The sequence below is a fragment of the Sinohyriopsis cumingii genome, chromosome 8 (genome assembly GCF_028554795.1).
Source record: "Sinohyriopsis cumingii isolate HCF-2022 chromosome 8, ASM2855479v2, whole genome shotgun sequence".
NCBI lineage: Eukaryota > Metazoa > Mollusca > Bivalvia > Unionida > Unionidae > Sinohyriopsis > Sinohyriopsis cumingii.
Window position 1 is genome coordinate 117,974,041 of NC_142968.1, and position 22,894 is coordinate 117,996,934.

General features: G+C 33.6%; 1 protein-coding gene across 2 annotated transcripts in view; it reads right to left on the reverse strand.

Moving 5' to 3' along the window:
* The window catches only part of LOC149794490 (unconventional myosin-Va-like), a 232,575-nt gene that overhangs the window by 23,084 nt on the left and 186,597 nt on the right, over positions 1–22,894 (reverse strand). For both annotated transcript variants that reach the window (XM_089968738.1, XM_089968737.1), the window contains 5 exons: positions 19,593–19,713; positions 8,784–8,861; positions 5,348–5,441; positions 1,416–1,562; positions 643–794 (listed from right to left, as the gene is read on the reverse strand). In XM_089968738.1, coding sequence (XP_089824864.1) covers positions 643–794; positions 1,416–1,562; positions 5,348–5,441; positions 8,784–8,861; positions 19,593–19,713 — 592 coding nt within the window. The remainder of the gene's footprint in view (positions 1–642; positions 795–1,415; positions 1,563–5,347; positions 5,442–8,783; positions 8,862–19,592; positions 19,714–22,894) is intronic.

Below are 22,894 nucleotides of genomic sequence, written 5' to 3' on the forward strand. Positions count from 1 at the left end.
TTGTCTTGAGAGACTGCCCCTTCTGCCAACAATAAAAAACCCAGTTTCTCAAAACAGGTGGTTTCTCATAACAGGTTTGTACAAAAAGACCAGTTTCCAAGATCAAATTTCATCACTATTTAAAGAAAAATTCTTTATTATAGTTCTTACAAAAATAATGTATTCATTCATTTGAAAACAAAATTATATAGCAATAAAGATATACTATTTATGAGGGGTACCACTTTTCATGGATATTGTGGTAGTTACAAACCACAAATCTATTGACCCAATGAACATTGATTATTCTGTGGAAATAACAGGACTCCTTGCACTGATTCATTAATACCAGTACAAATGACATTTCACCAAAACATAAAACTTATTCATGCTAAAACAAAAGAAAAGAAAGGATGTGGAAATAAAATTTACACATTGCATAAACAAATTAGAAAAATGTTCTTATCATCAATTATAACACTGACAAAAGTGCAACCAGCTGTATACTTTTACATTGGAAAAATGTTCTCATCAATGACAATACTGAAAAAAGTGTAACCAGTAGTAAATTGGTATATCTGAAGTACTGTTTAAATCCATCCATAATGGTAGGAGATGAATAACTGCCTATCAAACAAAGTATCTTTTAACAAAATAACTGACCTTGACAGCTTTCTTGATGCCATTAATTGAAGAAGTGAGAAGTGATCGGACCTTCTCATCATCGTTAATGTAATCTGTGTGCCTCACACACATAAACAAAATGTATGCTGGTAAACCTGGTAACAGACCTGTTGCCACACGGGGTTTTAAATCTTGAAGAAAAAGAATTGTAAAAGATAGACATAAATAATGAATATTTTCATACAAAAAAGATTTGTTTTATTTCTACAGTGTGATAGACAATTCCACTGTGATGATATCTGAATATTTCAATTTCAAACTGGAAACTTGCATAAAGATTTAATATGCAAAAACAAACTGACTGCAGTTAGCTTCAGATATAAAAATGTATAAAACTGACAAGGTAAATGTGCAACAGATCAAGACACTATTAAAATACTCAATCAGTCATGTCAAATCTTGATGTGGAAATTAAGGCATGTCATTAAAATAATTCATGTTAGGTAACCAACCGTTGCAATCAAAATCATGCAATGTTAGTGCTAGTCAACTGCTACTGTATCCAAATAATCCATAAGGCATATTTACAAAAAAAGGTGAGAATTTTAAAGTGTACCACAAAGACCCAGAGAGCTAAAACCACCCCTTCATACAGATCTCTAAAACACTTTTAATATTATCTGCCTTTATTTCATTTAAAACACTTCACAAATTACTACACAAGTCAATTTACTAAATAATATATTTCCAATATCTGACACTTTAATTTATACTATAGCTAGCAAATGCAAGAAATGTCAAGTCTGTTGTACCAGTGATCAAGTTTTTGATAAGACCAGCCTCGTCTTCCTTCTTGTACTCAAGCATGCCAAGATAATTACGCTCACGGTGTATGATTTGTGCCACATTCTCCACGCTCTTTGCTTCCTCCCTCTCCAACTCTGCTTGGATCTCTGCGGCTGTAAAATCAAGGCAAAAAGTATCATCAAGCAATGAACATTTTTATTATAAATTGTTGTCCTAGCTTACTGGTAGGAAAATAACCATACAAATATTCATACTTCAGGAATAAATTTTGTAAAATTGGTTCACACAAATAAAAGCTTCAAGACCATGATAATTCATGAAGAGAAGAGAAAAATTACCCTAATTTCCTTAAATGCATTAATATGGAAAACAAAAATTTGCCAATAAAGAACAATACATCAAAGCACTACAATTTTTCTAAGAATACTATACAATGATACACATGGTTTCCATGGAAAGTGAGAGGTCACTTATGATGTCCTACATACCAGCTTGGGACTGTTCCATTTAAACACACACACAGCACTTAGGCAGGCAAGTTTAAAACCAATATAAGGAACCAGATCTTTCTTTTTGACTGAGCTTCACTGGTACCTATGGTTTCTAAAGAAGTGACTTACAAGTATCCCTTTCAATACGGTGATCTATTCGGCGTAGAATGAGTGGATTTATATACAAAGTCTGATGTGCTGCTACCATGTGGAATCTCAAATATATTAAGAACATGTAAGTCATATTGTACAGCATAGTATGTGTTACATCAATGTATACTGTACATTTCTGATATTCTATAAACCTTAGAAACAAAGTTTTTTTAACACATGCTCACACACTTTTTTTTTTTGTAACTAAAGTACCACGGACGTGAACCTTTGGCTCCTTGAAAGGAAAAATTATCATCTGTCTAATCTAAATTTCTGTCATCAACTTTCTGGTATTAAAACTTTACTGAGGACACATAAATTGTAAATAATTTTAAAACTAAATAAAATTCAAATACAACAAGGCTAGAAAATAAATAGGAACCAGGAACTATCGGGAGATGTAAGACATAAAGGAGAAAGAAATTGGAGACTACCTGCAAAATAATTTTACTCAGCACAAATTCACATAAAATCATAACACTCCATTTAAAAAGTGAGAAAAAGTATGTATAAAATAAAATCATACAATACAGGGTATACAAAATAAATATATTTACACTAATGCTAGTCTATCTAATAACACACTAGTGAAATAAAATCAGCAACTTGAGAGAACCAAAAAGTACTATCAGTTATTCAAAAATCCCAATTGTTGCCAATGAATTAAAATTGATATTTTCCAATATTCCAACTTAAAAAATCAATAATTGTAAATTATTAAACTCATTCTATTTAGTTTAACAATTAAAATGTAATGGTTTCAAAAATCTATACTGCACATGCCAATAAAAGTTTTTGTTTGAAATTTGTTCAAGTTAGTTGAAAATCTTAATTTGTGTTTTGACTTATCATGTAAGAATAAAAAATCATAATAGTGTGCCTAAAACCTTTGGGAACTATTTCATCCTCAGAATTATGCTTTCGCTTCCATAATCTTCCCTTGTGTTCCAGCAAATGTTGAACACAGACAAACTGCATGATCTTTATATTCTTACAAGTTTCTGACATTTTCTGACTCTGTTTCATTGCTTGATTTTTAAAAGAAATGATCACTCTGTGGACAACAAAATCTTACCAGTAGTAGGGCTCAGAGAACAGGAAGATGATAAAAGGGGCCGACCCCTGAGTCCTGATTGATCGACAGCAGGAAAAAAGGTCAAAAGTAAAAATAACAGATGGGAAAAGTTCATACACAATTCAAATCTTGACATATTGTGCATATTTACAAAATGTTTCAAACACTAACAAAATGTATTTTGCACCCTTCTCAAATCGAACCAACTGCATTAATATATTACCATACTAATGTATCTAATTACAAATAAGTCTCAATGTATTGCTGTACAAAGTGCACAGAAATCATTTGTAGCTACAGAGTAACTCTTCATGGGAAATGACTGATGTCCTACACTGCAGCTATGAAGATCCAAGTAACTCATCCCATCTTATTTATTAACTTTCTGTACTATAGCTATGCAGAACTACAATAACCCATAAAATTCAATTGATTAACTTAATGACCTATCACTATACCTAACTAAAGTAACCCATCCCATTCACTTGATTAACTTAACGACCTATCACTATACCTAACTAAAGTAACCCATCCTATTCACTTGATTAGCTTAATGTGATATGGCTATGCAGAATTACAGTAATCCATCATATCCACTTGGTTAACTTATTTTACTATAGTTATGCAGAACTACAGTAACAAAACCCATCAATTTGGTTAGCAGTTTTCGTGGGTTTAATGCCATTTTTCAGCACCTGCTAGGCTATACATGTCAGAAAGTATATCTGGTGGAGAAAAAACCTGGGAAAACCCCTGAACCAACAACCGCAAGACACTTTCTCAGATACCCACATCAGCCATGCTGGAAACTAGAACCCATGCAGACAGAGGTAAGATGTCGATGATCTGTAAAGGTCAGCACCTTAGGCTAATCATCTACCCAGGGCCCCAACCACTTAGTTAACAAATTTTCAATTTTTACACCAGGATTATTTAAAACCCATAAAACTGAGAATGTAATTAATTAAAACATTCTGACTCCATCTAGTATTCTTTTTAAGTTATCATCAGTTTTATCTTTCCATGATGCATTCAAATCTGATTAACTGCAAAAATGTTGGAGATTGGAACTAAATTTCAAGTAATCAAAAGAATGTGTAGCTGAGGATATGTGCAGCCATGTCCATCAACCATTTATCAGTGTACCCACATTATGGAGACATCATGATTTCATATTTGCATATAAGCAACTAAATAAACTAGTGAACTGAGATTTATTTACTGTCAGAGTCTGGCAAAATAAATAACTCAACCCCTATGCCTCTTTATTAGGTGAATGTCCAAAGAAATGAACCAACCACGTAAGTGTGGCATTTCTTGGTGGCACATCGTATATTAATGTTTATATCCTGTTGGAAACTTTCGGCAATCTGGTAAACCTGTAACATCTTATATGTAGCTTAGTGCAAAAGCTGAATATCCAGATCAAAAAGTCAAACACTGGTAGTAAGCAGAAAGGCAATATCAGCAAAGGAGTGGGAAAAGTTGTGTTGACTTTTTGGTGAGTTTCATGCCATTTGTCAGCACACAATAGGCTATACATGGCAGCCAGTATAACTGGTGGAGGAAGCACCCATGAAAATCCCAGTAAGAACCACCGACCCATGGGAAGCTAATGTCAATCTTTATCATAAACTCACTTTTGCTGAGACAGATATTTGAACCCTAAAGTGACATGTCAGTAATCTTTGAAGGCGAGTGCATTACCCCTTCCGCCCCTAGTAGAAAAGTCAATGTATTCTACATTTGTCAGCAGCAAGCGTTACTCCTCATGATGACTAATTATATGAAACTCATGACTGTAAAGGCAACAGTTTGTAAGGGCACAGATGCCTATGGTCCCCATAACTCTGATAAACACACCAAACCTATCATTACAACCACTACAAAAGTGACACAAATATCTCCCTCATGCTCTGTAGGTGAAGCAAAAGTTTATTCACGTTGGAGAATGCTTGCTGCATGTATTTTCTTCTTCTGTCATAAGAACTTTGGAGACTGCATTCGGCAGCAAGTCATATTTAGCAAGTAAAAAAAAGTTACAAAAACAAAAGATGTTAATTATCACAATTTGATTACAGGACTAACAACACAAAATTTCAGTTTTATCTTAATTGTTATTTTGGTATTTTCTTTAAACTGAAACGTGTGCAATGAAGTAGACAATTTACGAGGACAAAATCTGGGGACTTGGTATGGTTTAAATCACTATACCTACCATCTCCCTCCTTAAGTCTCTTTGCATACACCTTTAGCATCTTCTTCAGCTTCCGTATCTGTTCATTCTGTTTGTCTATTGTCTCCCTCAGGTCCTGGAGAGCAAACATACAACCCTCTTTAGGTTCCATATTTCCAATAAGTCACTCTCACTTTTTCAATAGTTAATATAAAAGGTATATGGATTGGCAAGGTGTTTACTCAATGAATGTATAATAATTCCCAAAAAATACTTTAAAAATTCTTGAATAAAACCAGTTATGTTTAATACACAACATTAAACAAAATTCTGAAATGGTGCAACCAAAATGGAAACAAAAACATTATACAGACACTGTCTTCCATTCTACTTGAATTCAAAAGCTTTAGAGTAACTGATATGCAAGAAAATTCATGAATGTGATGACCTGGCTAAAATGTTAAGGAGATAATGACAATGCTCTATTGATGACATACAAAAATTCTGAAATTATCAATCAATGACACCTTCATAAGCAAATTGGTGGATATATGTCACAGACTGACAAGAGATATGAAAATATATCCTAACTAATTACAACGGAACTAACTTATACATTCTTCAACCATCTCAATGATTATTTTACATCACAAACACACAAACAAGAGTCCCTCAAAGGGATGAAGCTCTAATGTCCAAAACGAATTTCCAGGAATTCAAGATAAGATCACTTCTTTTTAACTGCTGAGTATGGAAACAAATCTCTGATAGTCTTAAGCAAGTTTTTTTTTTCAAATTAGCTGCAGCACAGTAATATTGACTGTGAGATTGGCACCATTGTGAGACTGGCACCATTTTCATTTTGGACAAACCAGACATACTCTGAAGACCTTTGGTGAAAATCATATGCCTATATAATAACTCAAACAGGAGAATTATGACGAGCCTCAATATGCTCATTGTAACAGCTATATTAGATGCCTGTTGGGCACCATTTTAACTTAGGCCGTTTCATTTAAACGTACATGGTACCCAGGAAAGGATGTTTCAATAGATATATGCCATGGTACTTGGATATCACTGAGTTCATATTAAAATGTTAAGAATTTCTAAATTGCATCCATGGGTGAGTACCCCACATTAAAAGTGCCTTCCCCGAGTCCCATATATGTTTTACTGGAACTGACCTCATGGTCATCTATCAGTACATATCAAAAGAATTCATTTGATGAAAACCCTATGTCATATGACCATGAATGCTGATGGAGTAGTGACAACAAGCTGTTTAAGATAACCACCATGGTGGACATGTTGAATGTCAGACTGGCAACATTTCATTTGGGACCAACTAGATACCATAATAAATCTAGTAAAAACCACACATCAATATGACTTTCCATTAAAAACATTAGAGACAAGGAGATTTTGAACATTACTACTGTGTCCACAATCAATGTCAGATCAGTACCAATTTGTATTCAGGTCCAACAAGATATCAAAATTAGTCTTCGGGTGAAAACCCCACGCTGATATATAACTTTCTATGTAGAGGGAGAAGCAATAAAACTATAATTAAGATGGCTGACATGGTTACAGGTCTTGTAGTGAAAACTCATGTTGATAGGACTTTATATCAAGGAGTTGTGAGAAGATTGTCAAGATTCCTGGTGTGGTAGCCTTAAGAGATATTCGGTTTGCACCATTCTCAATGTTGATAGGACTTTATATCAAGGAGTTGTGATAAGATTGTCAAGATCCCTGGTGTGGTAGCCTCAAGAGATATTCAGTTTGCACCATTCTCAATGTTAATAGGACTTTATATCAAGGAGTTGTGATAAGATTGTCAAGATACCTGGATTGGTAGCCTTAAGAGATATTAGGTTTGCACCATTCTCAGTCAGGACCAACAAGAAATTACAGGAAGTCTTTAATGAGAAATCCCAATGCTGATATAACCAATGTTTCAGGAGTAGTGACAACAATATTTTCAAGATGGCTACTGTGGCAGCCATGATGGATATATAGCAGCGCCACTTTTATTTAGTAGTAAGAAGACTATGGGATGGATGAGGTGTAATGTTTCATGGTAATCCTCCAAAACGTTTAGTAGTGATAGCAAAGTTGTTCTAATGGACAGGTGGACAACAATAGGAAATACTATAAGTCTATGACCAGTAGTGCTAAAATTAGCTTGGCATTATTTGAATAAAGTGGCAAATTTGACATTTTCATTATGTCAAGAGGAAATAAAAAAAAACTGGTGGATACAATTTTTTACATGTTGAAGCAATGTCATTTGTAATACTTAATAAGTTTTCATTTAACAGTGATAAAACTCTTATGTTTGCCTCCACATTCATTCTTGTTTGAAAGAAAAACATCCCCATATGCAAATGATTTATTTCCCTTGTAAGGGACCAATAAACGATGCCCAGGTCTTTCCTACAGATGGATGGAATACCAGGATATTATTATTTAACTGTTTTCCAAGATAAATTCAAATGGAATAGATCCAGTAATAATCTTTAATTTAACAGCTATTCCTATCTTGTTTGAAAGGAATTAATATAATGCTTATCAATAATTACTGATTTCAAGTAAAAACCTAATCTAAGAACTCGTCAGTCTGGGTGTGCCAATGTGTCATATCTGACAACACACACTCTTGTGTCCAGCATAATTTCTTACATTATTCTTCCTATCTCCCTCATTCCATTGCTTGACAAGGGCATTTGTCTTGAGTGTTAGATTTATGCTGGCAGTATACAAATACTGTACATGTATAGGCAGGGCAAGGAAGTTGAGTCTGATGAAATAGAACTGGTGTCAGGGGTGAGTAATGGCTGTTTGGAATTAACAGATACAAAAATTTATGGAAAGACACTGTGATGCTTTTGATGTTGGAATTAGTAACATGCCATATTCAGTATTGCACATGGGATCCCTGAGGCAGAAAACAGTGTTCCCCACTATCCAAAAATCTGAGAGACAAACATTTTAGTGAGAAAGAATTTCATGGTTTGATTCATTGTACTTTCTAGCGGATAATACTGTTACAAAAAAGTTGGATTGGAAGAATAATGAAAAGTAAAATGTGTCTTTTCATTTGTTACAGGTAGTGACACAGCTAGCTCAGAGCCCCACTGTGCTCTCCATCACTCTATCAAAGTCTTCAGTGCATGCTTGCTGTGATCATAAACAGCAAATCATGCCCTTTTTATCGACACCACATCCACGCCATAGTGGGTGTCAGATGCAACCCAACAGAAAGTGTCATGTGCATGAGCTGACCTGTGCAATAAACCAAGACAACTCAGGACTTTAGGAGATGTTGGAGGGGATTTGTCTTATTACTTTCTATGATCTCCCCACCCCCTTAGTGATGCATGGAGGAATGAAAAAGGTGATGCATGGACAAATGAAAAATTGAATGATCTGCATTGTATATGGTAATGGATGATTTGGACCATGTACATACCAGGTTTTCTGATGTCAGCCGTGTGATCTCATGTTGCATAGTTGCCTCAATTTTGGCATCTGGACTTAGGTTCAAACTCTGAAAAGTAGAAGAAATTTAATTGAACTATGCAGGACATTTGTTTCTGTCTTTAAAATGCAATCTTTAACATTTGCATGACAAAATACATTAAGCAATAATGTATATATATGAAATAGCAAATAATGGACTTGAATCTCATCAAGGCAAAGCTGTAATATTTTTTTTTATAGATTACTGGTACTGTGAATTTTATGAAATATTGCTGAAATATTTGTTACATTACTGTGAAATTGATAAAATGTTGCTGTAGTACTTGTTACAGATTACTGTGAATTCCATGAAAAGCTGTTGTAATATTTGTTACAGATTACGGTGAATTCCATGAAAAGCTGTTGTATTATTTGTTACAGATTACTGTGAATTCCATGAAAAGCTGTTGTAATATTTGTTACAGATTACTGTGAATTCCATGAAAAACTGCTGTAGTGTTTGCTAAAGATTAATGCCAAATTCCATGAAAAGATGCTGTTAATATTTGTTGATTACTGTGAATTCTTCAATTTTTGTGGCTATCAATATTCATCATTTTCTTGCAAAAGTGATATTTCAATTTTTAAACGAATGAATTTGGGGAAGGGATCTGATTGGTGTCACAAAATTATCATTGTGGTTTTTTTTTTAATTTGGTAGTTTGTAGACACCACAGAATAAATGGGAAATTATACCCCCCCCCCATATACATCTTTTTAATGTCACTTGTAAGCACCTAATTTGGCTATATAAGCAAAGGAAATGGGAACTAGGTGCCTTACACAATGGCACACTGAGACAGCGGACTTGGAAAAATGAACAATGCCAAACTAAGATTTGAGATGCAGTCATGACAGATCTGGATCTCTCATCTTTCAATGCATGTTATTATATAAAGATTAATATTACAGCATTTCTTCAGTTATAAGCATCAGGCATTGTGAGACAGGCTAATTCTTTTAAACAAAAGGTAAACATATAAAGATATCTTCAGTAAATATGTACACCATTTTGTAATGTGTAGAGAAGGCTGACGATCAATCACTGCATTATAATTGGATAAATACAGTGTTAACTTTAACCTTTGATCACAGCTGTCCTTCTCAGACAATGATCAAGGATCAGTTTCCCAAACCCTGCCAAATATCATGGTTTTCTTTTCATAATATTTGCATAATTCAACACAAAAAATGGAGGTATGATAGATTTTCTCCATGAGTTCAAGCCTGAATGGAGAAGTTCTTTTTCAATAAAATGGCTACATTTCTTACTTTTGTATTGACAAGTCTAAATTTTGATGGTGAGTTTAAGTTGGGTATGTGGTGTTATCCAGTAAATCTAATTTAATGCTGCCTGTGATGGTCATGAGAAGAAAAAACAATAATTAATTTAACCTGTCTGACCTCTTTGGGAACCTAGAATACCAAACTAAGAAGGATATGCTTGTTGCATTATGTCCCCACATGCAAAGTAAATTAGCATGTTTGAGCTTTTTTCCCAATGATGTAAAAAAAGAATGGACTGAAGTAGACAGATGGACAAATAAAAAGATGGATGGACAGATAATGGGAATCAATTTCTTGTTTGTCACCTATTTTTAATAAAATAGGCATAATGAAAATGGTGTTGGATTACTGCATCTTCCCCTGAGGTCATATGTTAATTGGACAAAGAACACCCCAGAAGTTCTTAATTTTTTCATGTATATGTATATGCACACAACTTGAAACTTCTATACCGAAATACCAGTAAGAAATTGGACACAGACGACAAATCGTGACCAAGTCTTACATATCATATATATTCTCTTATAAGTTGAGTCAAACTGCGAACAACAATGGTTTTGATATGCTGTAGCATAATGCACCTTCCAAACAGGGTCAATATTGTTTGTTTCAATGTTTACTGCTAAAAAATTGCACAGACCTAGATCTGCCGGCCCATTATGCTATGGCAGAAACGAGTCTGTACAGCTTGCAGTTGGACTGGTCTTATAAGCGAGTATATAGGGTAACACTGTCACAACATCAGGGTGACCTAAATGTCCCACCTGCAAGTTGCTGACCCTGATGACTAAGTATTATTCACATTAATTAGATTTCTGTCCTGATATCATATATATCAACTATTGATAGATGACATATAATCGACACAAACTCCACCATCAGTCAAAAACTGTTGATAGATAATGCACGATCTGACACTAACAACATTATCAGTCAAAAACTGTGAAATTAAACGTTTACTGTATTGTGTATTTTTCAAACACCGTAGATCCATCAAATGTATGTTTTGTCCTCTAATTTTTGGTACAAATATTATTGCTCATTAATATTGTGCAGATTTTAGGTATACAGTAAAACCTTGACTATCCTGGCCCATCGAGGTCCTCAATTTTGTCTTGAGAATTGGCCTGGATAACCAAAATTTGCTAAAACAGTAAACTGAAAAGTCTCAAAAGGTACTGATCAAGGTAAACTTAAATTACATGGATTTTATTCACGCCTGTGCAGTCGGTGATTAACTTTTATCATCTGCTAAGTTACCAGTGGTTGCTGGAGAATGCTTTAACAACAAAATCTCTTTGATCTGACCATTTTAAGTCTTTAATTCTGCTGGATTAGCTTGGAATTTCTGTACGAAAAATTATAAACTGTAATAGTGGGACTCAGTGATTATCAAGCATAAGGATATAAACTTTCTCACTTTTGATCTCTTTCCCTCCCTCCCTCCCTTCCTCCTAATTATATTTATTTTACTTCAAAAAAAATAATTCTGTTATTCACAATACCATTGTAAGTATAACTATCAGATTATATTCAATCATGTTTGATACTGAGTTTTGTTATTCTGTTCTTGTTGGAAGCATGATCTGGAAATTTGTTTTGTTTATAGATACATGTACATTTTAACAAGTAAAAACATTGAGGGAACACAGTAGTACCGGTAGTCCATATGAGTGATTATTCAGGATAAGCAGCATGCTGATAATCAATGTTTTACTATAAGTGAAAAGGAAAAATACATTTTTTTTACCTGTACTTATTTGTACAATAATAATTTTGAAAAAAATAAGCCCAAAATGATGGACAACAAAGTATTATATACATCCTATTATATGGCTCAACTAACAATGACCAGTGTAGACCCACTTCTATGTCTATGCTGTCTGTAGTTTGGGGATGTATAAATACGGTACAGGACACAATGAGAGTGAATGGAATTGAGAATGTAACACTTGAAAACATGGCAGCTGGAAAAAAAGGACATAAACAAGATGGCAAGATATGTACATTTTGATAGAAATTGTGATAATATTATAAAACACATTAGCCTCATGCTCTGAAGGACAAAACTGCACAAAATGCTGAAAAACACGAACAGAGAAAACAATACATGGTCATGCCTAATAGTACACAAATAACTCGTTGATATTTTTCATGCAATCAAATGCTATTATTTTGTCATAAAGGAATCCATTTTAAAAAGATGTTATCAATCAACAGAACAGGTCTTGAATCTGAAAAACAAAGCAGAAAGAGGTGCAGATGACAGTGAACCCTTTATACTCTGGGGACTTAGTTTTACAAGTTGGAGTCGTGTTACTTAATGCAGTTGATACAGTTGTAAATAGTAACTGCAAATGGGAGAGCAACTGACTTGGATTAAAACTGTCAGGTGAAACGGAAACGTATTCTTTCTCACCCTGTCAGAATAGCGTGAAGTGATGGAAAATAGGAAAAAGAGTAGACAGTAAAAAGTAAATTTAAAATGTTGAAAAATTTACTTTGTTTTCTTATTTGTTTTAATAAACCTTGAAACCATTAATAGAAAATTAAAATAAATTTCTAAACTCATTGAACTGAAAATATCAAAACCTTTTTCAATGATTCAGCCTAACTGTCATATGGACTTTTTTTACAACGTTGAAAACAGGTTAATATAAAAAACAAATAAAGAAACAGGTGGCAGATATTGAACAATAAGCCCATTCTTCCTACTAATACCGAATGAAGTATGAAATAGACTTGCTGACTGTAGCTAGCATTCACTCTATCAACTTCCTTAAGAGTAATAAGTTATTTTTAATTGGGGTATAACTACAAGGGATTTGATTTGTTATAGCATTAACTTGTGTTAATGTTTGGTAGAAATCAGACAGACTGAAATGTAATTGCAGACATAAAATAAAAAATATGTTTGTCATAAAATACCATGTTTACACTGTTTTACACAACATATAAAAGGCACAACAGTTGATATCGCGTGTGTGTGTGTGATTAGGATTTTTAACGTAGTTTTAAAACATTTTCAGTTATCACTATGATATCTGCAGTGTGGCAGTTTATAGTGATGTTTTAGCACTGGGGCATCATGCTGCAGACATGTAGTATGATGTTCCACCCAGTCCTAACACTAACCACTTAATGCTGAGCACCCAGTAAGGCAGCTAGTCCCATTTTCATTTGGTATGACTCAGCAAGGGATTATACCCACGATCTCCTGCTTATGAGGCGGACTCTCTAACCACTAGGCCACCGGAGTGGTCTGTTTGATCTCATACTCATAATATGATAATGAAGGCATTCAAGGCAAAAAGGTTGGGGGCAGTGGGCTTGGGGTGAAGACATGGACATAGATATTTCTTGCCATGCTTTTTAAAATTTATTAAATAAAATGCATATCCTTTACTTCAAGAAATCTAGGGAAAAGAAATTTTGTGTAATTTGCATATGTAAGATATTTAAATGAGCTCCCATGGATATGGGGGAAGAGTCCCTATAATCTGCACAATAATACCATCATTATCTTTGTACTGTTGCAGTTATGGGGTTTAACACCATTTTGTCAGTCAGCACAGGATAGGTTATATAGAGTAGCCATGGTGGAGTAAGTATCTGGGAAAATTCCAGGAAGAACCAGTGACTCACAGGACCCTACTGGCAAGCAACACAGACCCTGATATGCTGTCAAATAATGCACTTGCAGATCAGAGTTTGCTGATTACTCCTAACAAACTGCACACTCTGATTTGCCAGTGCTGGCAGATATCCTAGTTTTGCCACTGGACAGGATGGTAAGCAGACAATTCTTGTAAAGGATTTTAAATTTGTGGTTTGTAGAAACCATGAAATTCATAAAAAGATACCTCATGAATAGAAGTAGACAGTATATAAATGAAAATCTAACTTGTAAAACACAAAGCTCCATTTTTAAGTTTTAACAGATGGATGAATGATCATGCTCATAGCATTCAATTATCATTCTGGCAAAGTGGATGGATCTGCAGCATGTGTGTGGCTGTGCCATGCACAGGGAATGGTTAGCAGTATTTGGAAGAAGAAAAAAACACATGCTGAACAGAATTTACAAAGATAAAAGTTATTTTACCAAATATTCATCAGAAACTAAAAAGTATGAAATTAATTCACAATTGAAAATATGTCCAAATATCCAATTAGGTAGTAATATGGACGGCATAATCAAATAACTAAATTTATGAAGTAGACCTACACTTTGGCTTGATTTCAATTTTATGAGATTTACAATACCATCAAATGTATATGCTTGTATAGAATTCATTTTGCTTGTACAGAATGCACACCCAAATGCCAAAACAGCAGTTTTAGATTTACCCTTGCTATGTGCTTACAGATCTGGTTCTATGATTTGTGTACTGACATGTGCATTAAAAACATAAATATAGTATAATATCAACAAGTTAACCCTCAACATCTGATGATCTTAAACAGAAATGACATCCTTTCAAAAACAGTGACTCAATACACATTTGCCTCATTTTTTATCTATAATCAGTGGTCATCTTTTACACAAGAAAGTAAATATTTTTAAAAGAAAATAGATGCATCTTTGAATAAATTTGTCTTAATTTGACAAATATTAATTTTTTTATATTTATTAAAGAACTATCTTTTTATATCATCTGTATTTAGTTTTTCCACATTTTCTTGGACATAATTAATGAACCTGCTCGTGCACAGCCCCAGACCTGTCATGACTTAATTTATTACATACTCTAATTTTGTAAATTGGTTTCGCAGGCTTTCTGCATCAGAAGTCCGATATGAGCTGAATAATTTTGCCACAGTGAATAAATTAACTCATAAACAAATAATTTCTCAATATATCTGATAAGAGGAATCAGTGATCTTTATCCTATGCAATTTAAATATTCATTCAGCTATTACTTTATAGCAAGCTGATGACAGGGCACAATGTTCTGTATCTATGTAAGGATACTTATATGGTGTTTATATATTTCACTATGTGTCACACTAGAAGATGTATTCCCACCATTCAGGCCAACAAAATAAAATGTTTCCACTAATGCAGCAGTTTTTAACCTTTTCAGGGGGAACCCTGATTAGGCTTAAGGTGTTAGTCTCATTATCCATCAAATGCAAAACAAAAAATATTTGTAAGGAAATTTTACATTTTTAAGGCTAATCTTGGTGACCCACTCAAAATGAGCCTGGTGCACAGTTTTGGGTCATGCCCCATGGGTTAAAAATAACTGTATTAATGTGTTGGAAAAAATGGCCTGCAGGTAATTTTCTTTTATATATCTTTAAAAGTATACCATATTTTATGTACAGAGCATTTTATATATATTTTCTTGCACAATCTGTAAAAATTAATGAAAATTTGTGATTAATCTTTTTTTTCTATTTAAATTTGTTCACTGTCATTATCCAAGCCAAAGTATAGATTCACTATGGTTAGTTGAACAAGGACTGACCTTCACATGGAACAAATGCAATGCAGTAAAATATGAACAGAAAAATACTGCTGCTAACTTGCAATGCAGTAAAATATGAATGGAAAAACTACTGCTGTTGAACTTGCAATGCATAACTTGATGACTTACCCATGATGACCTTTTCTATGTTAGGAAAGACAAGGCAGAATATAGCACAGTATGATATCTCACTGGGATTTTATGGAGCAAATAATTGACAGATTTAATTATGAAAAGATTTTGGGGAGTGTAAATAAACCATAAAACTGCTTGCTGTGAAATTATTTTGCCAAGGTCTCATTTAAAATATGAATTTCCAGTCGAATGAACTGTTGGCAAATAAATCTCTGTACTTTGATAGAAACTGGTGCTTTAACACCAATACACTCCTAGCTTTACCCTTAGAATGACCTGGCAGGGTGATGCAGACTGAATCACCTTGTTAATGAATAAACTTGTATTTGAGCAATCACTTTGTTCACGTTGCTCACGTTTGAAATAAATCTTCACTTCTTCCGTCAAAAAATACTTTTTAAATTAAAATATACGTTGTTCGCTTTGCACAGAATAAATAATGCAAATTATTTCTACTTCAATGAATCTAAAGATGTCTGCTGATAATATTTTAAATCCAAATATTTCAGATTAATTAAATTTTCAAAAATCTACTCAATGAGTAATCAGTGATGAAATAAAATAAAATAATTAAAGCCATGAAAATTATTTTCCCAAATTTAGTTTCCTTCCTAAATACCTGATTACTGTATTCTTTTCGAAATAACTACAGATTTAAACATACAAGGAGTATATAAGTGTCACGCCTTAATAGGTAGACAAATAGACTATAAACAGTACAAAACTTACAACCTATACTAGACACTGATATTAGACTATAACAGATTACAATGGCTGAACATGCATATTATTATAGTATTATGCTTACAGTAGAGATGTCACTTAACTAATGATAGACAGAAAGGAAATATTAAGAATGTACTAGATTATGGACACAAGGCACAGCACTCAACAAGTGCTTTAAAACATTGATGGCAACAATAATTTTGATCGGATCTTATGTCTAGGTGGTTAATAATTGCAGTGAAACTTCATATATGTAATATAACTCTTTATGTAGTGATGTCAGCTGACACACAAATTATGCAATGTTATCATCAAATTTACTTAAAATAAAAACGGAATTTAGGTCCATAGTGAATTTTTTGTTTCCTTACTCCCTATAAATATTAACCTTTACCACACTGTTCCTTAAAATAATTTTTTTTTTAACATTTGTAATTATGTTCCTAACTGTTCCTCAAAAAATAAATGTTTCCTTCTCCTGTAAAATCTTGAGAAGGGTGCTCGCATATATTTTGTCTAGCTAGATCTTCTTTTATCATACTTGTACACTGTCGGCAGTTGAATGTTCCCCTACAGATAAATTTCACGGTCAGGCCTAAGGAACTTAGATATACAAAATTTGTCTAGGTGGTTAATAACTGCAGTGAAAATTATTCTTTAAACTGGTCCCTCTGTAACCTGGCCCCTCTGTAACCTGGCCAACTTCTGCTGATGGACCATATATTATGGTCCTAGTAAACCTGTTATAATGTGAACTGAACCTCTATATACTGGCCACATCTACAAATCCGCTAAATAGTTTTGTTTCCAACAATGTCCAGTTTAAGGAAGTTTCATTGCAAATATGCAGTTTTCTCAGATATGAGTGGTTTTCTTGCCCAAGGTGACATGTATTGGAAAACCAGATACTATTACAATGTCTCCTTATCATCAAGACCCATTTTTGATACTTACAGTTTACAACCATACTTTCATCATACATCAAAGAATACTGCATGTATGCACTTGTAAGTTGACTCTAACTGCAAACTGCAAAGATCCGGACTTGCTGACACATAATCCAATGGCGTATCAGGGTCTATTCTGTTTGCAGATGGACTCAACTTATAACTGAGTATATACTGTATGTGTCTGTTTAGTACAAATGGGTCAGCTTTCAAATAGAAGAACCTATTTTATTGCAAGTTGAGATATCAAGTCCTTCAAAAAAAGACTTCTCACTGAAAATACTACCAGTGCAATCAACAAGTACAAAGCTCACCTCCAAAGAGCTTTTAGTAGTTTTCATTGTAAACATTCATCATTATGCGGACAATACATTCTGATGATAGTGATCTTGTTGGACATTTTTCCTACTAACCCATGTCAGTGAAGCATAACATATGGGCTATAATAACCTTGTGGTCATGTACTTAATGCAAATCTTAACCAAAGCCAGTAAAATGTGCAGTCTCCTTTTTTTCTATGTGATACTAAAACAAATGTATACCATCATCTAGTTTAATGATTTCATTATAAAGTGTTAAATTGAACAATTTAACCACTGAAGTGTGAAATATGTGTTGCAGTGATCTCCACTGTGATAATGGTGTAGTCCTTATAAAAATGTAACCCTTCACAAAGTTTCATGAATCAAAGTATATTGGACGTAAAAATTTTTTTATCAATCAACAATTGTTGATGATTCTATCAACAGTGCTTGAATAAACTTTAAACATAAAATTGAACTCTAAAGCATGACATGTGGGTCAAAGAGACCAACTTTTGTGAATATGATTTAATACGTATCAAGATGCATCCCTTCACCAAGTTTCCTGATTCTAGGTATAACACTATCTATACTAGGTGCAAAACACTATTTGGTCTCAGCTAAACAACAAAACGAGTATCATGAATTGAGCATTGTAACCCACACTATATTTAACAGTCCTCTATGTAGACAAGTTACATTTCTGTGCAGAAACCATTCTTATTTTCTCAGTCATGTGACCTTGATATTTGAAACATTCTGACTCCAAAACAGACAGGCTTTTTCATTATGGTAAGTGCAAGTCATCCACAAAGTTTGGTCCAGGTCTGTCATGCAGAATAAATGTTATTCTACAGGAACCATTTTTCTTCTTTCAATAAAAGTGAAATTGCCCAAGGACACCCAAATCAACCAACTTATTCCTTACCCCAAATGAAAGTCATCCACAAAGTTTGTTTAAAGTATCTAATATTACCAGGTAGAACCATTTTTATTCTTTCAGGCACACTGATTTTTGCATTTAACCTTTTGACTCCAATCAAAAGGTTCTCACACACTAAATACAAGCCACTTATAGATATTGATGGTGAAGAACTTGAGTTATTGTGTACAAAAAAGTTTTCTTTTTTCTGTCACAGTGACCTTAACCATTCACCTTTTGAGCCCAAAACTGCCCAAATGTATAGATTTATTTCCATATCCCAGTTGGAAGCAATAAAAAAAAAAAGTGGACACCACAGATAGTTGAGAGCTAGAGTTAGTGTGCAGAAACCATTTTTTCTTCTTTCAGCAGCGTCCTTGATATCTGACCTTCAGATGCAGAGCTGATAGGGGGATCTCCCACACATAAGTGCAAGTTATTTACAAAGTCTGCTAACTGTAGATGCATGATAATTAAAGTAATTATGCAGAAACCAAAATGGAGATGAGAAGCAATAAGGCAGATGGTGGAGAATTCTAGTTATTGTATGGAATCCAATTGTATTCCTTATGTTAGTGTGACCTTGATCTATGACCTTTCAAAACTGCAACTGTTAAGATTATTCCTTACTGCATGTGCAAGTTTTGCACAAAATCTGTTAATTGTGGATGTTGGACAACTTAAGTTATCATGCAGAAATCATCTTTGATCTTTGAGCTTTTGAACCCAGATATAACAAGGTCAGTAAATAATGAAATGTGGGTCACATTGACTCACTTCTGTGACAAGGTTGTAATACTTACCAAGAAGCATCCCATCACCAACCAATTACAAATGAAATGACTTTACATCTGACATGTCACTACTTTTTTTATTAATAAACAATACAATCTCAGTCTCACACTCAAGCCCAGATTTTAATGATTTCTAAATCAGGTGTTGAGGACTTCTGTTTATAATGCTTACCTTTTCTATAATCTTCTGATGCCTGTCATTGTCCTTCTTAAGCTCATTAATCTCCTTGGTATACTCTGACTCCTTCCTCTTTAACTCTTTCTCTGTCTTCTGGAGCTGGTTTTCCAATAATCTGACAAAGGAATGCACATAGCAGTTACTCTGAAATTTTAAGCATTAAAGCCTACTGCAATTTATATAACAAAACGTGATATAGGTATATCAGTTGTTTACATCTGTGACCTACTCATGTAAATTGTTTTCCCATGATACCTCAATATGCATGACCTCTACTACATGCTAAATATGGAAGAAGCATACAGTTTTTTTATATATATATCTATATCTATCTATCTCTCTCTCTCTCTCTCTATATATATATATATATATATATATATATATATATATATATATATATATATATATATATATATATATATATATATATATATATAAAGAGAGAGTGAGAGAGAGGCATAAAGATACAGTCTAATGTCTACTCCAATGCTCAATGTGGTCTGTTCAACTGCAATAGTTAATTATGTTAATATAGATATAGAGTGTGATATTATGACCAGCACATGGTTCATTATATATATATATATATATATATATATATATATATATATATATATACTGGTATTATGTGACAGAATATTTCAGATAATGAATTTAAGTACCACCCACCCGCTGTAATTAGGACCTTCATGAACATCTAAGCAACTGCAGATTTTAACAAGGAATGTTAATACAACCTACTCACCAAACCCCATTAATATGAAATAGCTATGTAAATCTGACTCATTGCTCATTGGTTTGGTGGCATTCTCTGTGAATGTGTCTGACTGTCTGTCTGTCTGTCTGTGTGTGTACACTTTCTTGTGTTTACATGAATTCAGGTGCATGTTATTTCAATAAAATTTACGTTTCATAATCTTCTACTTCATTCTTAATTATGAACAAAAACTATTATACTAACATCAGAAAGACATAATTAAATATTTTAATTCAACAGAAGAAAAATATTCCCCACAATTCCTCGTGATGTCAATCTTCTAATGTACCATACCATTTGTAGACAGTGTTCTTGACTGCTAGACTGCATGAAGCCACATAACCATGGGATCATTTTATGAAAATGGCATTCAAATGGATGTCAATATTAAACTGGTGGCATAGGAATAATTTTAAATTTATTCACATATGAACACAAATACATGTACTGTAAAATAAAATGCCTGAACTCCCACTTAAAGAAAGATGTCAATCCCTGTCCTTTAAAGTGTGTTATCTGATTATCCAAAAATATTTTTTAATTTTATGCTAAATGTTGCGACTAAAATATCAAGCTCAGGCAAAAAATTTTCTGTTATGTTAAAACTGAACACAATCTAGGCTGTGGTCTGGTAACTTGAAACTTCTGCATAATAGGGTGTCCTTCTTTACAAATACTATATTTGCCAAGTAGCTGTATTGGATATACATATGGATGTTAAGTCATTACAGACTTTTTATCAGAGCTGAATCTAACATGTTTATGTAATGCAGACTTTCGACATACACAATATATATATATATATATATATATATACACACACACACATGTATATACACACACACACACACATACATACACACACCTTGAATTCAAGATGTCCTTTTCTTCCTTGACAATAATAAAAGATAATATTCATTTTGACTTTACAACTGAGTATGAAGTATTATATTTTAAAGACCTTTATGCTGATCTCTCCTTTACAGTTCCTCAACAGGTAAGTCAGGCAATTAAACATTATTAAATGGTGAAACAAATAAAAAGAGAGTAGAAATGATAATGTTTCCCTGGTAGTTAATGTCATGACCTTGAACTCTAAACGTTCAGTCCACTGACCATTTGGCATCATCTGTGGCATTCAATAAACACATTCATCAAATATAATGTCTACAGTAAATCAATTTAGGAAGGTAAAACAAGAATTTCACCAAAAATGTAATTGAAAGTTGTAAAATGTAGTCAATATTATTACCACTTTGTCTTGCTCTATATAGAACCCATGAAGGGCTCATCATGTGAAATTCAAATGTTTACTGGTTTGTTTTGGTTTTAACTTCTGTGCTAATTAGATTCATAAATGAGCTTCAAATAATTTTAGATTTATCCATTTTCATACAGAAACTGCAATTAATGGTCTCAGAATCTTATATGCCATCATTTTACCCATTAGGCCTGGATGTTTGCTAGAAAATGAAGCTTTTATTAGTGGGTTATTAAGTTTAGAACCAATCCTCTGCAAATATTGTTTGATCTTGGAAAATCTATATTAGAGCAGTTTGACAATTGGTCTGAGAGTTTTAACTGCATCTTTGAGAAAGTAATTATCATTATCATATGTGAAGATAGCCAGTATTACATTGCTATTTTTCAAAACTTTCTGAATTGGTTTTAGTAGTTCTGAAGGATCCATATGGCTTGCTTTGTGAAAAGCTTCTGTAAAAGCCATAGTCAGATGGCCTCTTCTTTGACAGAAACAAAACGAGATTGGAAGCATGTTTCTCAAAGTCCAACTGAGATTCATCTCATTCTTAATACTTGACTAAATGTTTTGTTACACTGATGTGGATGGTAGGAATCAGAATGTTGGACAATCAGTGGAAAAAATGAAATCAACCAGAACAATACGATATGAGATACGATAGTAACAAAACCGGTCAGGGACCGAGGTGACTAGACCACACAGCAGATGTGAGGGAATGTCTCCACATCCATTCAGTCGTCATCTTCCCATTTCTTAATGTTAAATGATGAGTGTTGAAACTATCTCCGATATTTTTGAGATTTTCAAATCAGGTGCTGTGCTGGTATACTGGATGTATGAATGGCTGTTGTAGCAGTCATATTCGATGTCAAACAGCATTATTTTCATTTCAAACCAATTAGACATTTCGAGAAGTCTTAATGTGAAAACCCTACGATATCAATATGAGTTTTGATTCAAGAGGAGCAGTGATAATAATAATTTCAAGATGACTGCAAAGGAGGACATATTGGACATCTAAATTAGCATCATTTTCATTGACACTGGACCAAATAAACTTCATGAGAAGTCTTCTAAAACAAATTCCTTGTTGACAATGATGTCGCTTAAAGAGGAATAGCAAAAACAACGCTTTAAAGATGGGTGCTGTGATGGCCATAGTGGACATCGACGTGGTACCTTTCTCATTCTGGACCTGCTAGATGTGACATGGAGCCTTTTGAAGGAAACTACATGCTAATATGACCATCCATTCAGGAGTAGCAGCATTTACAAGAT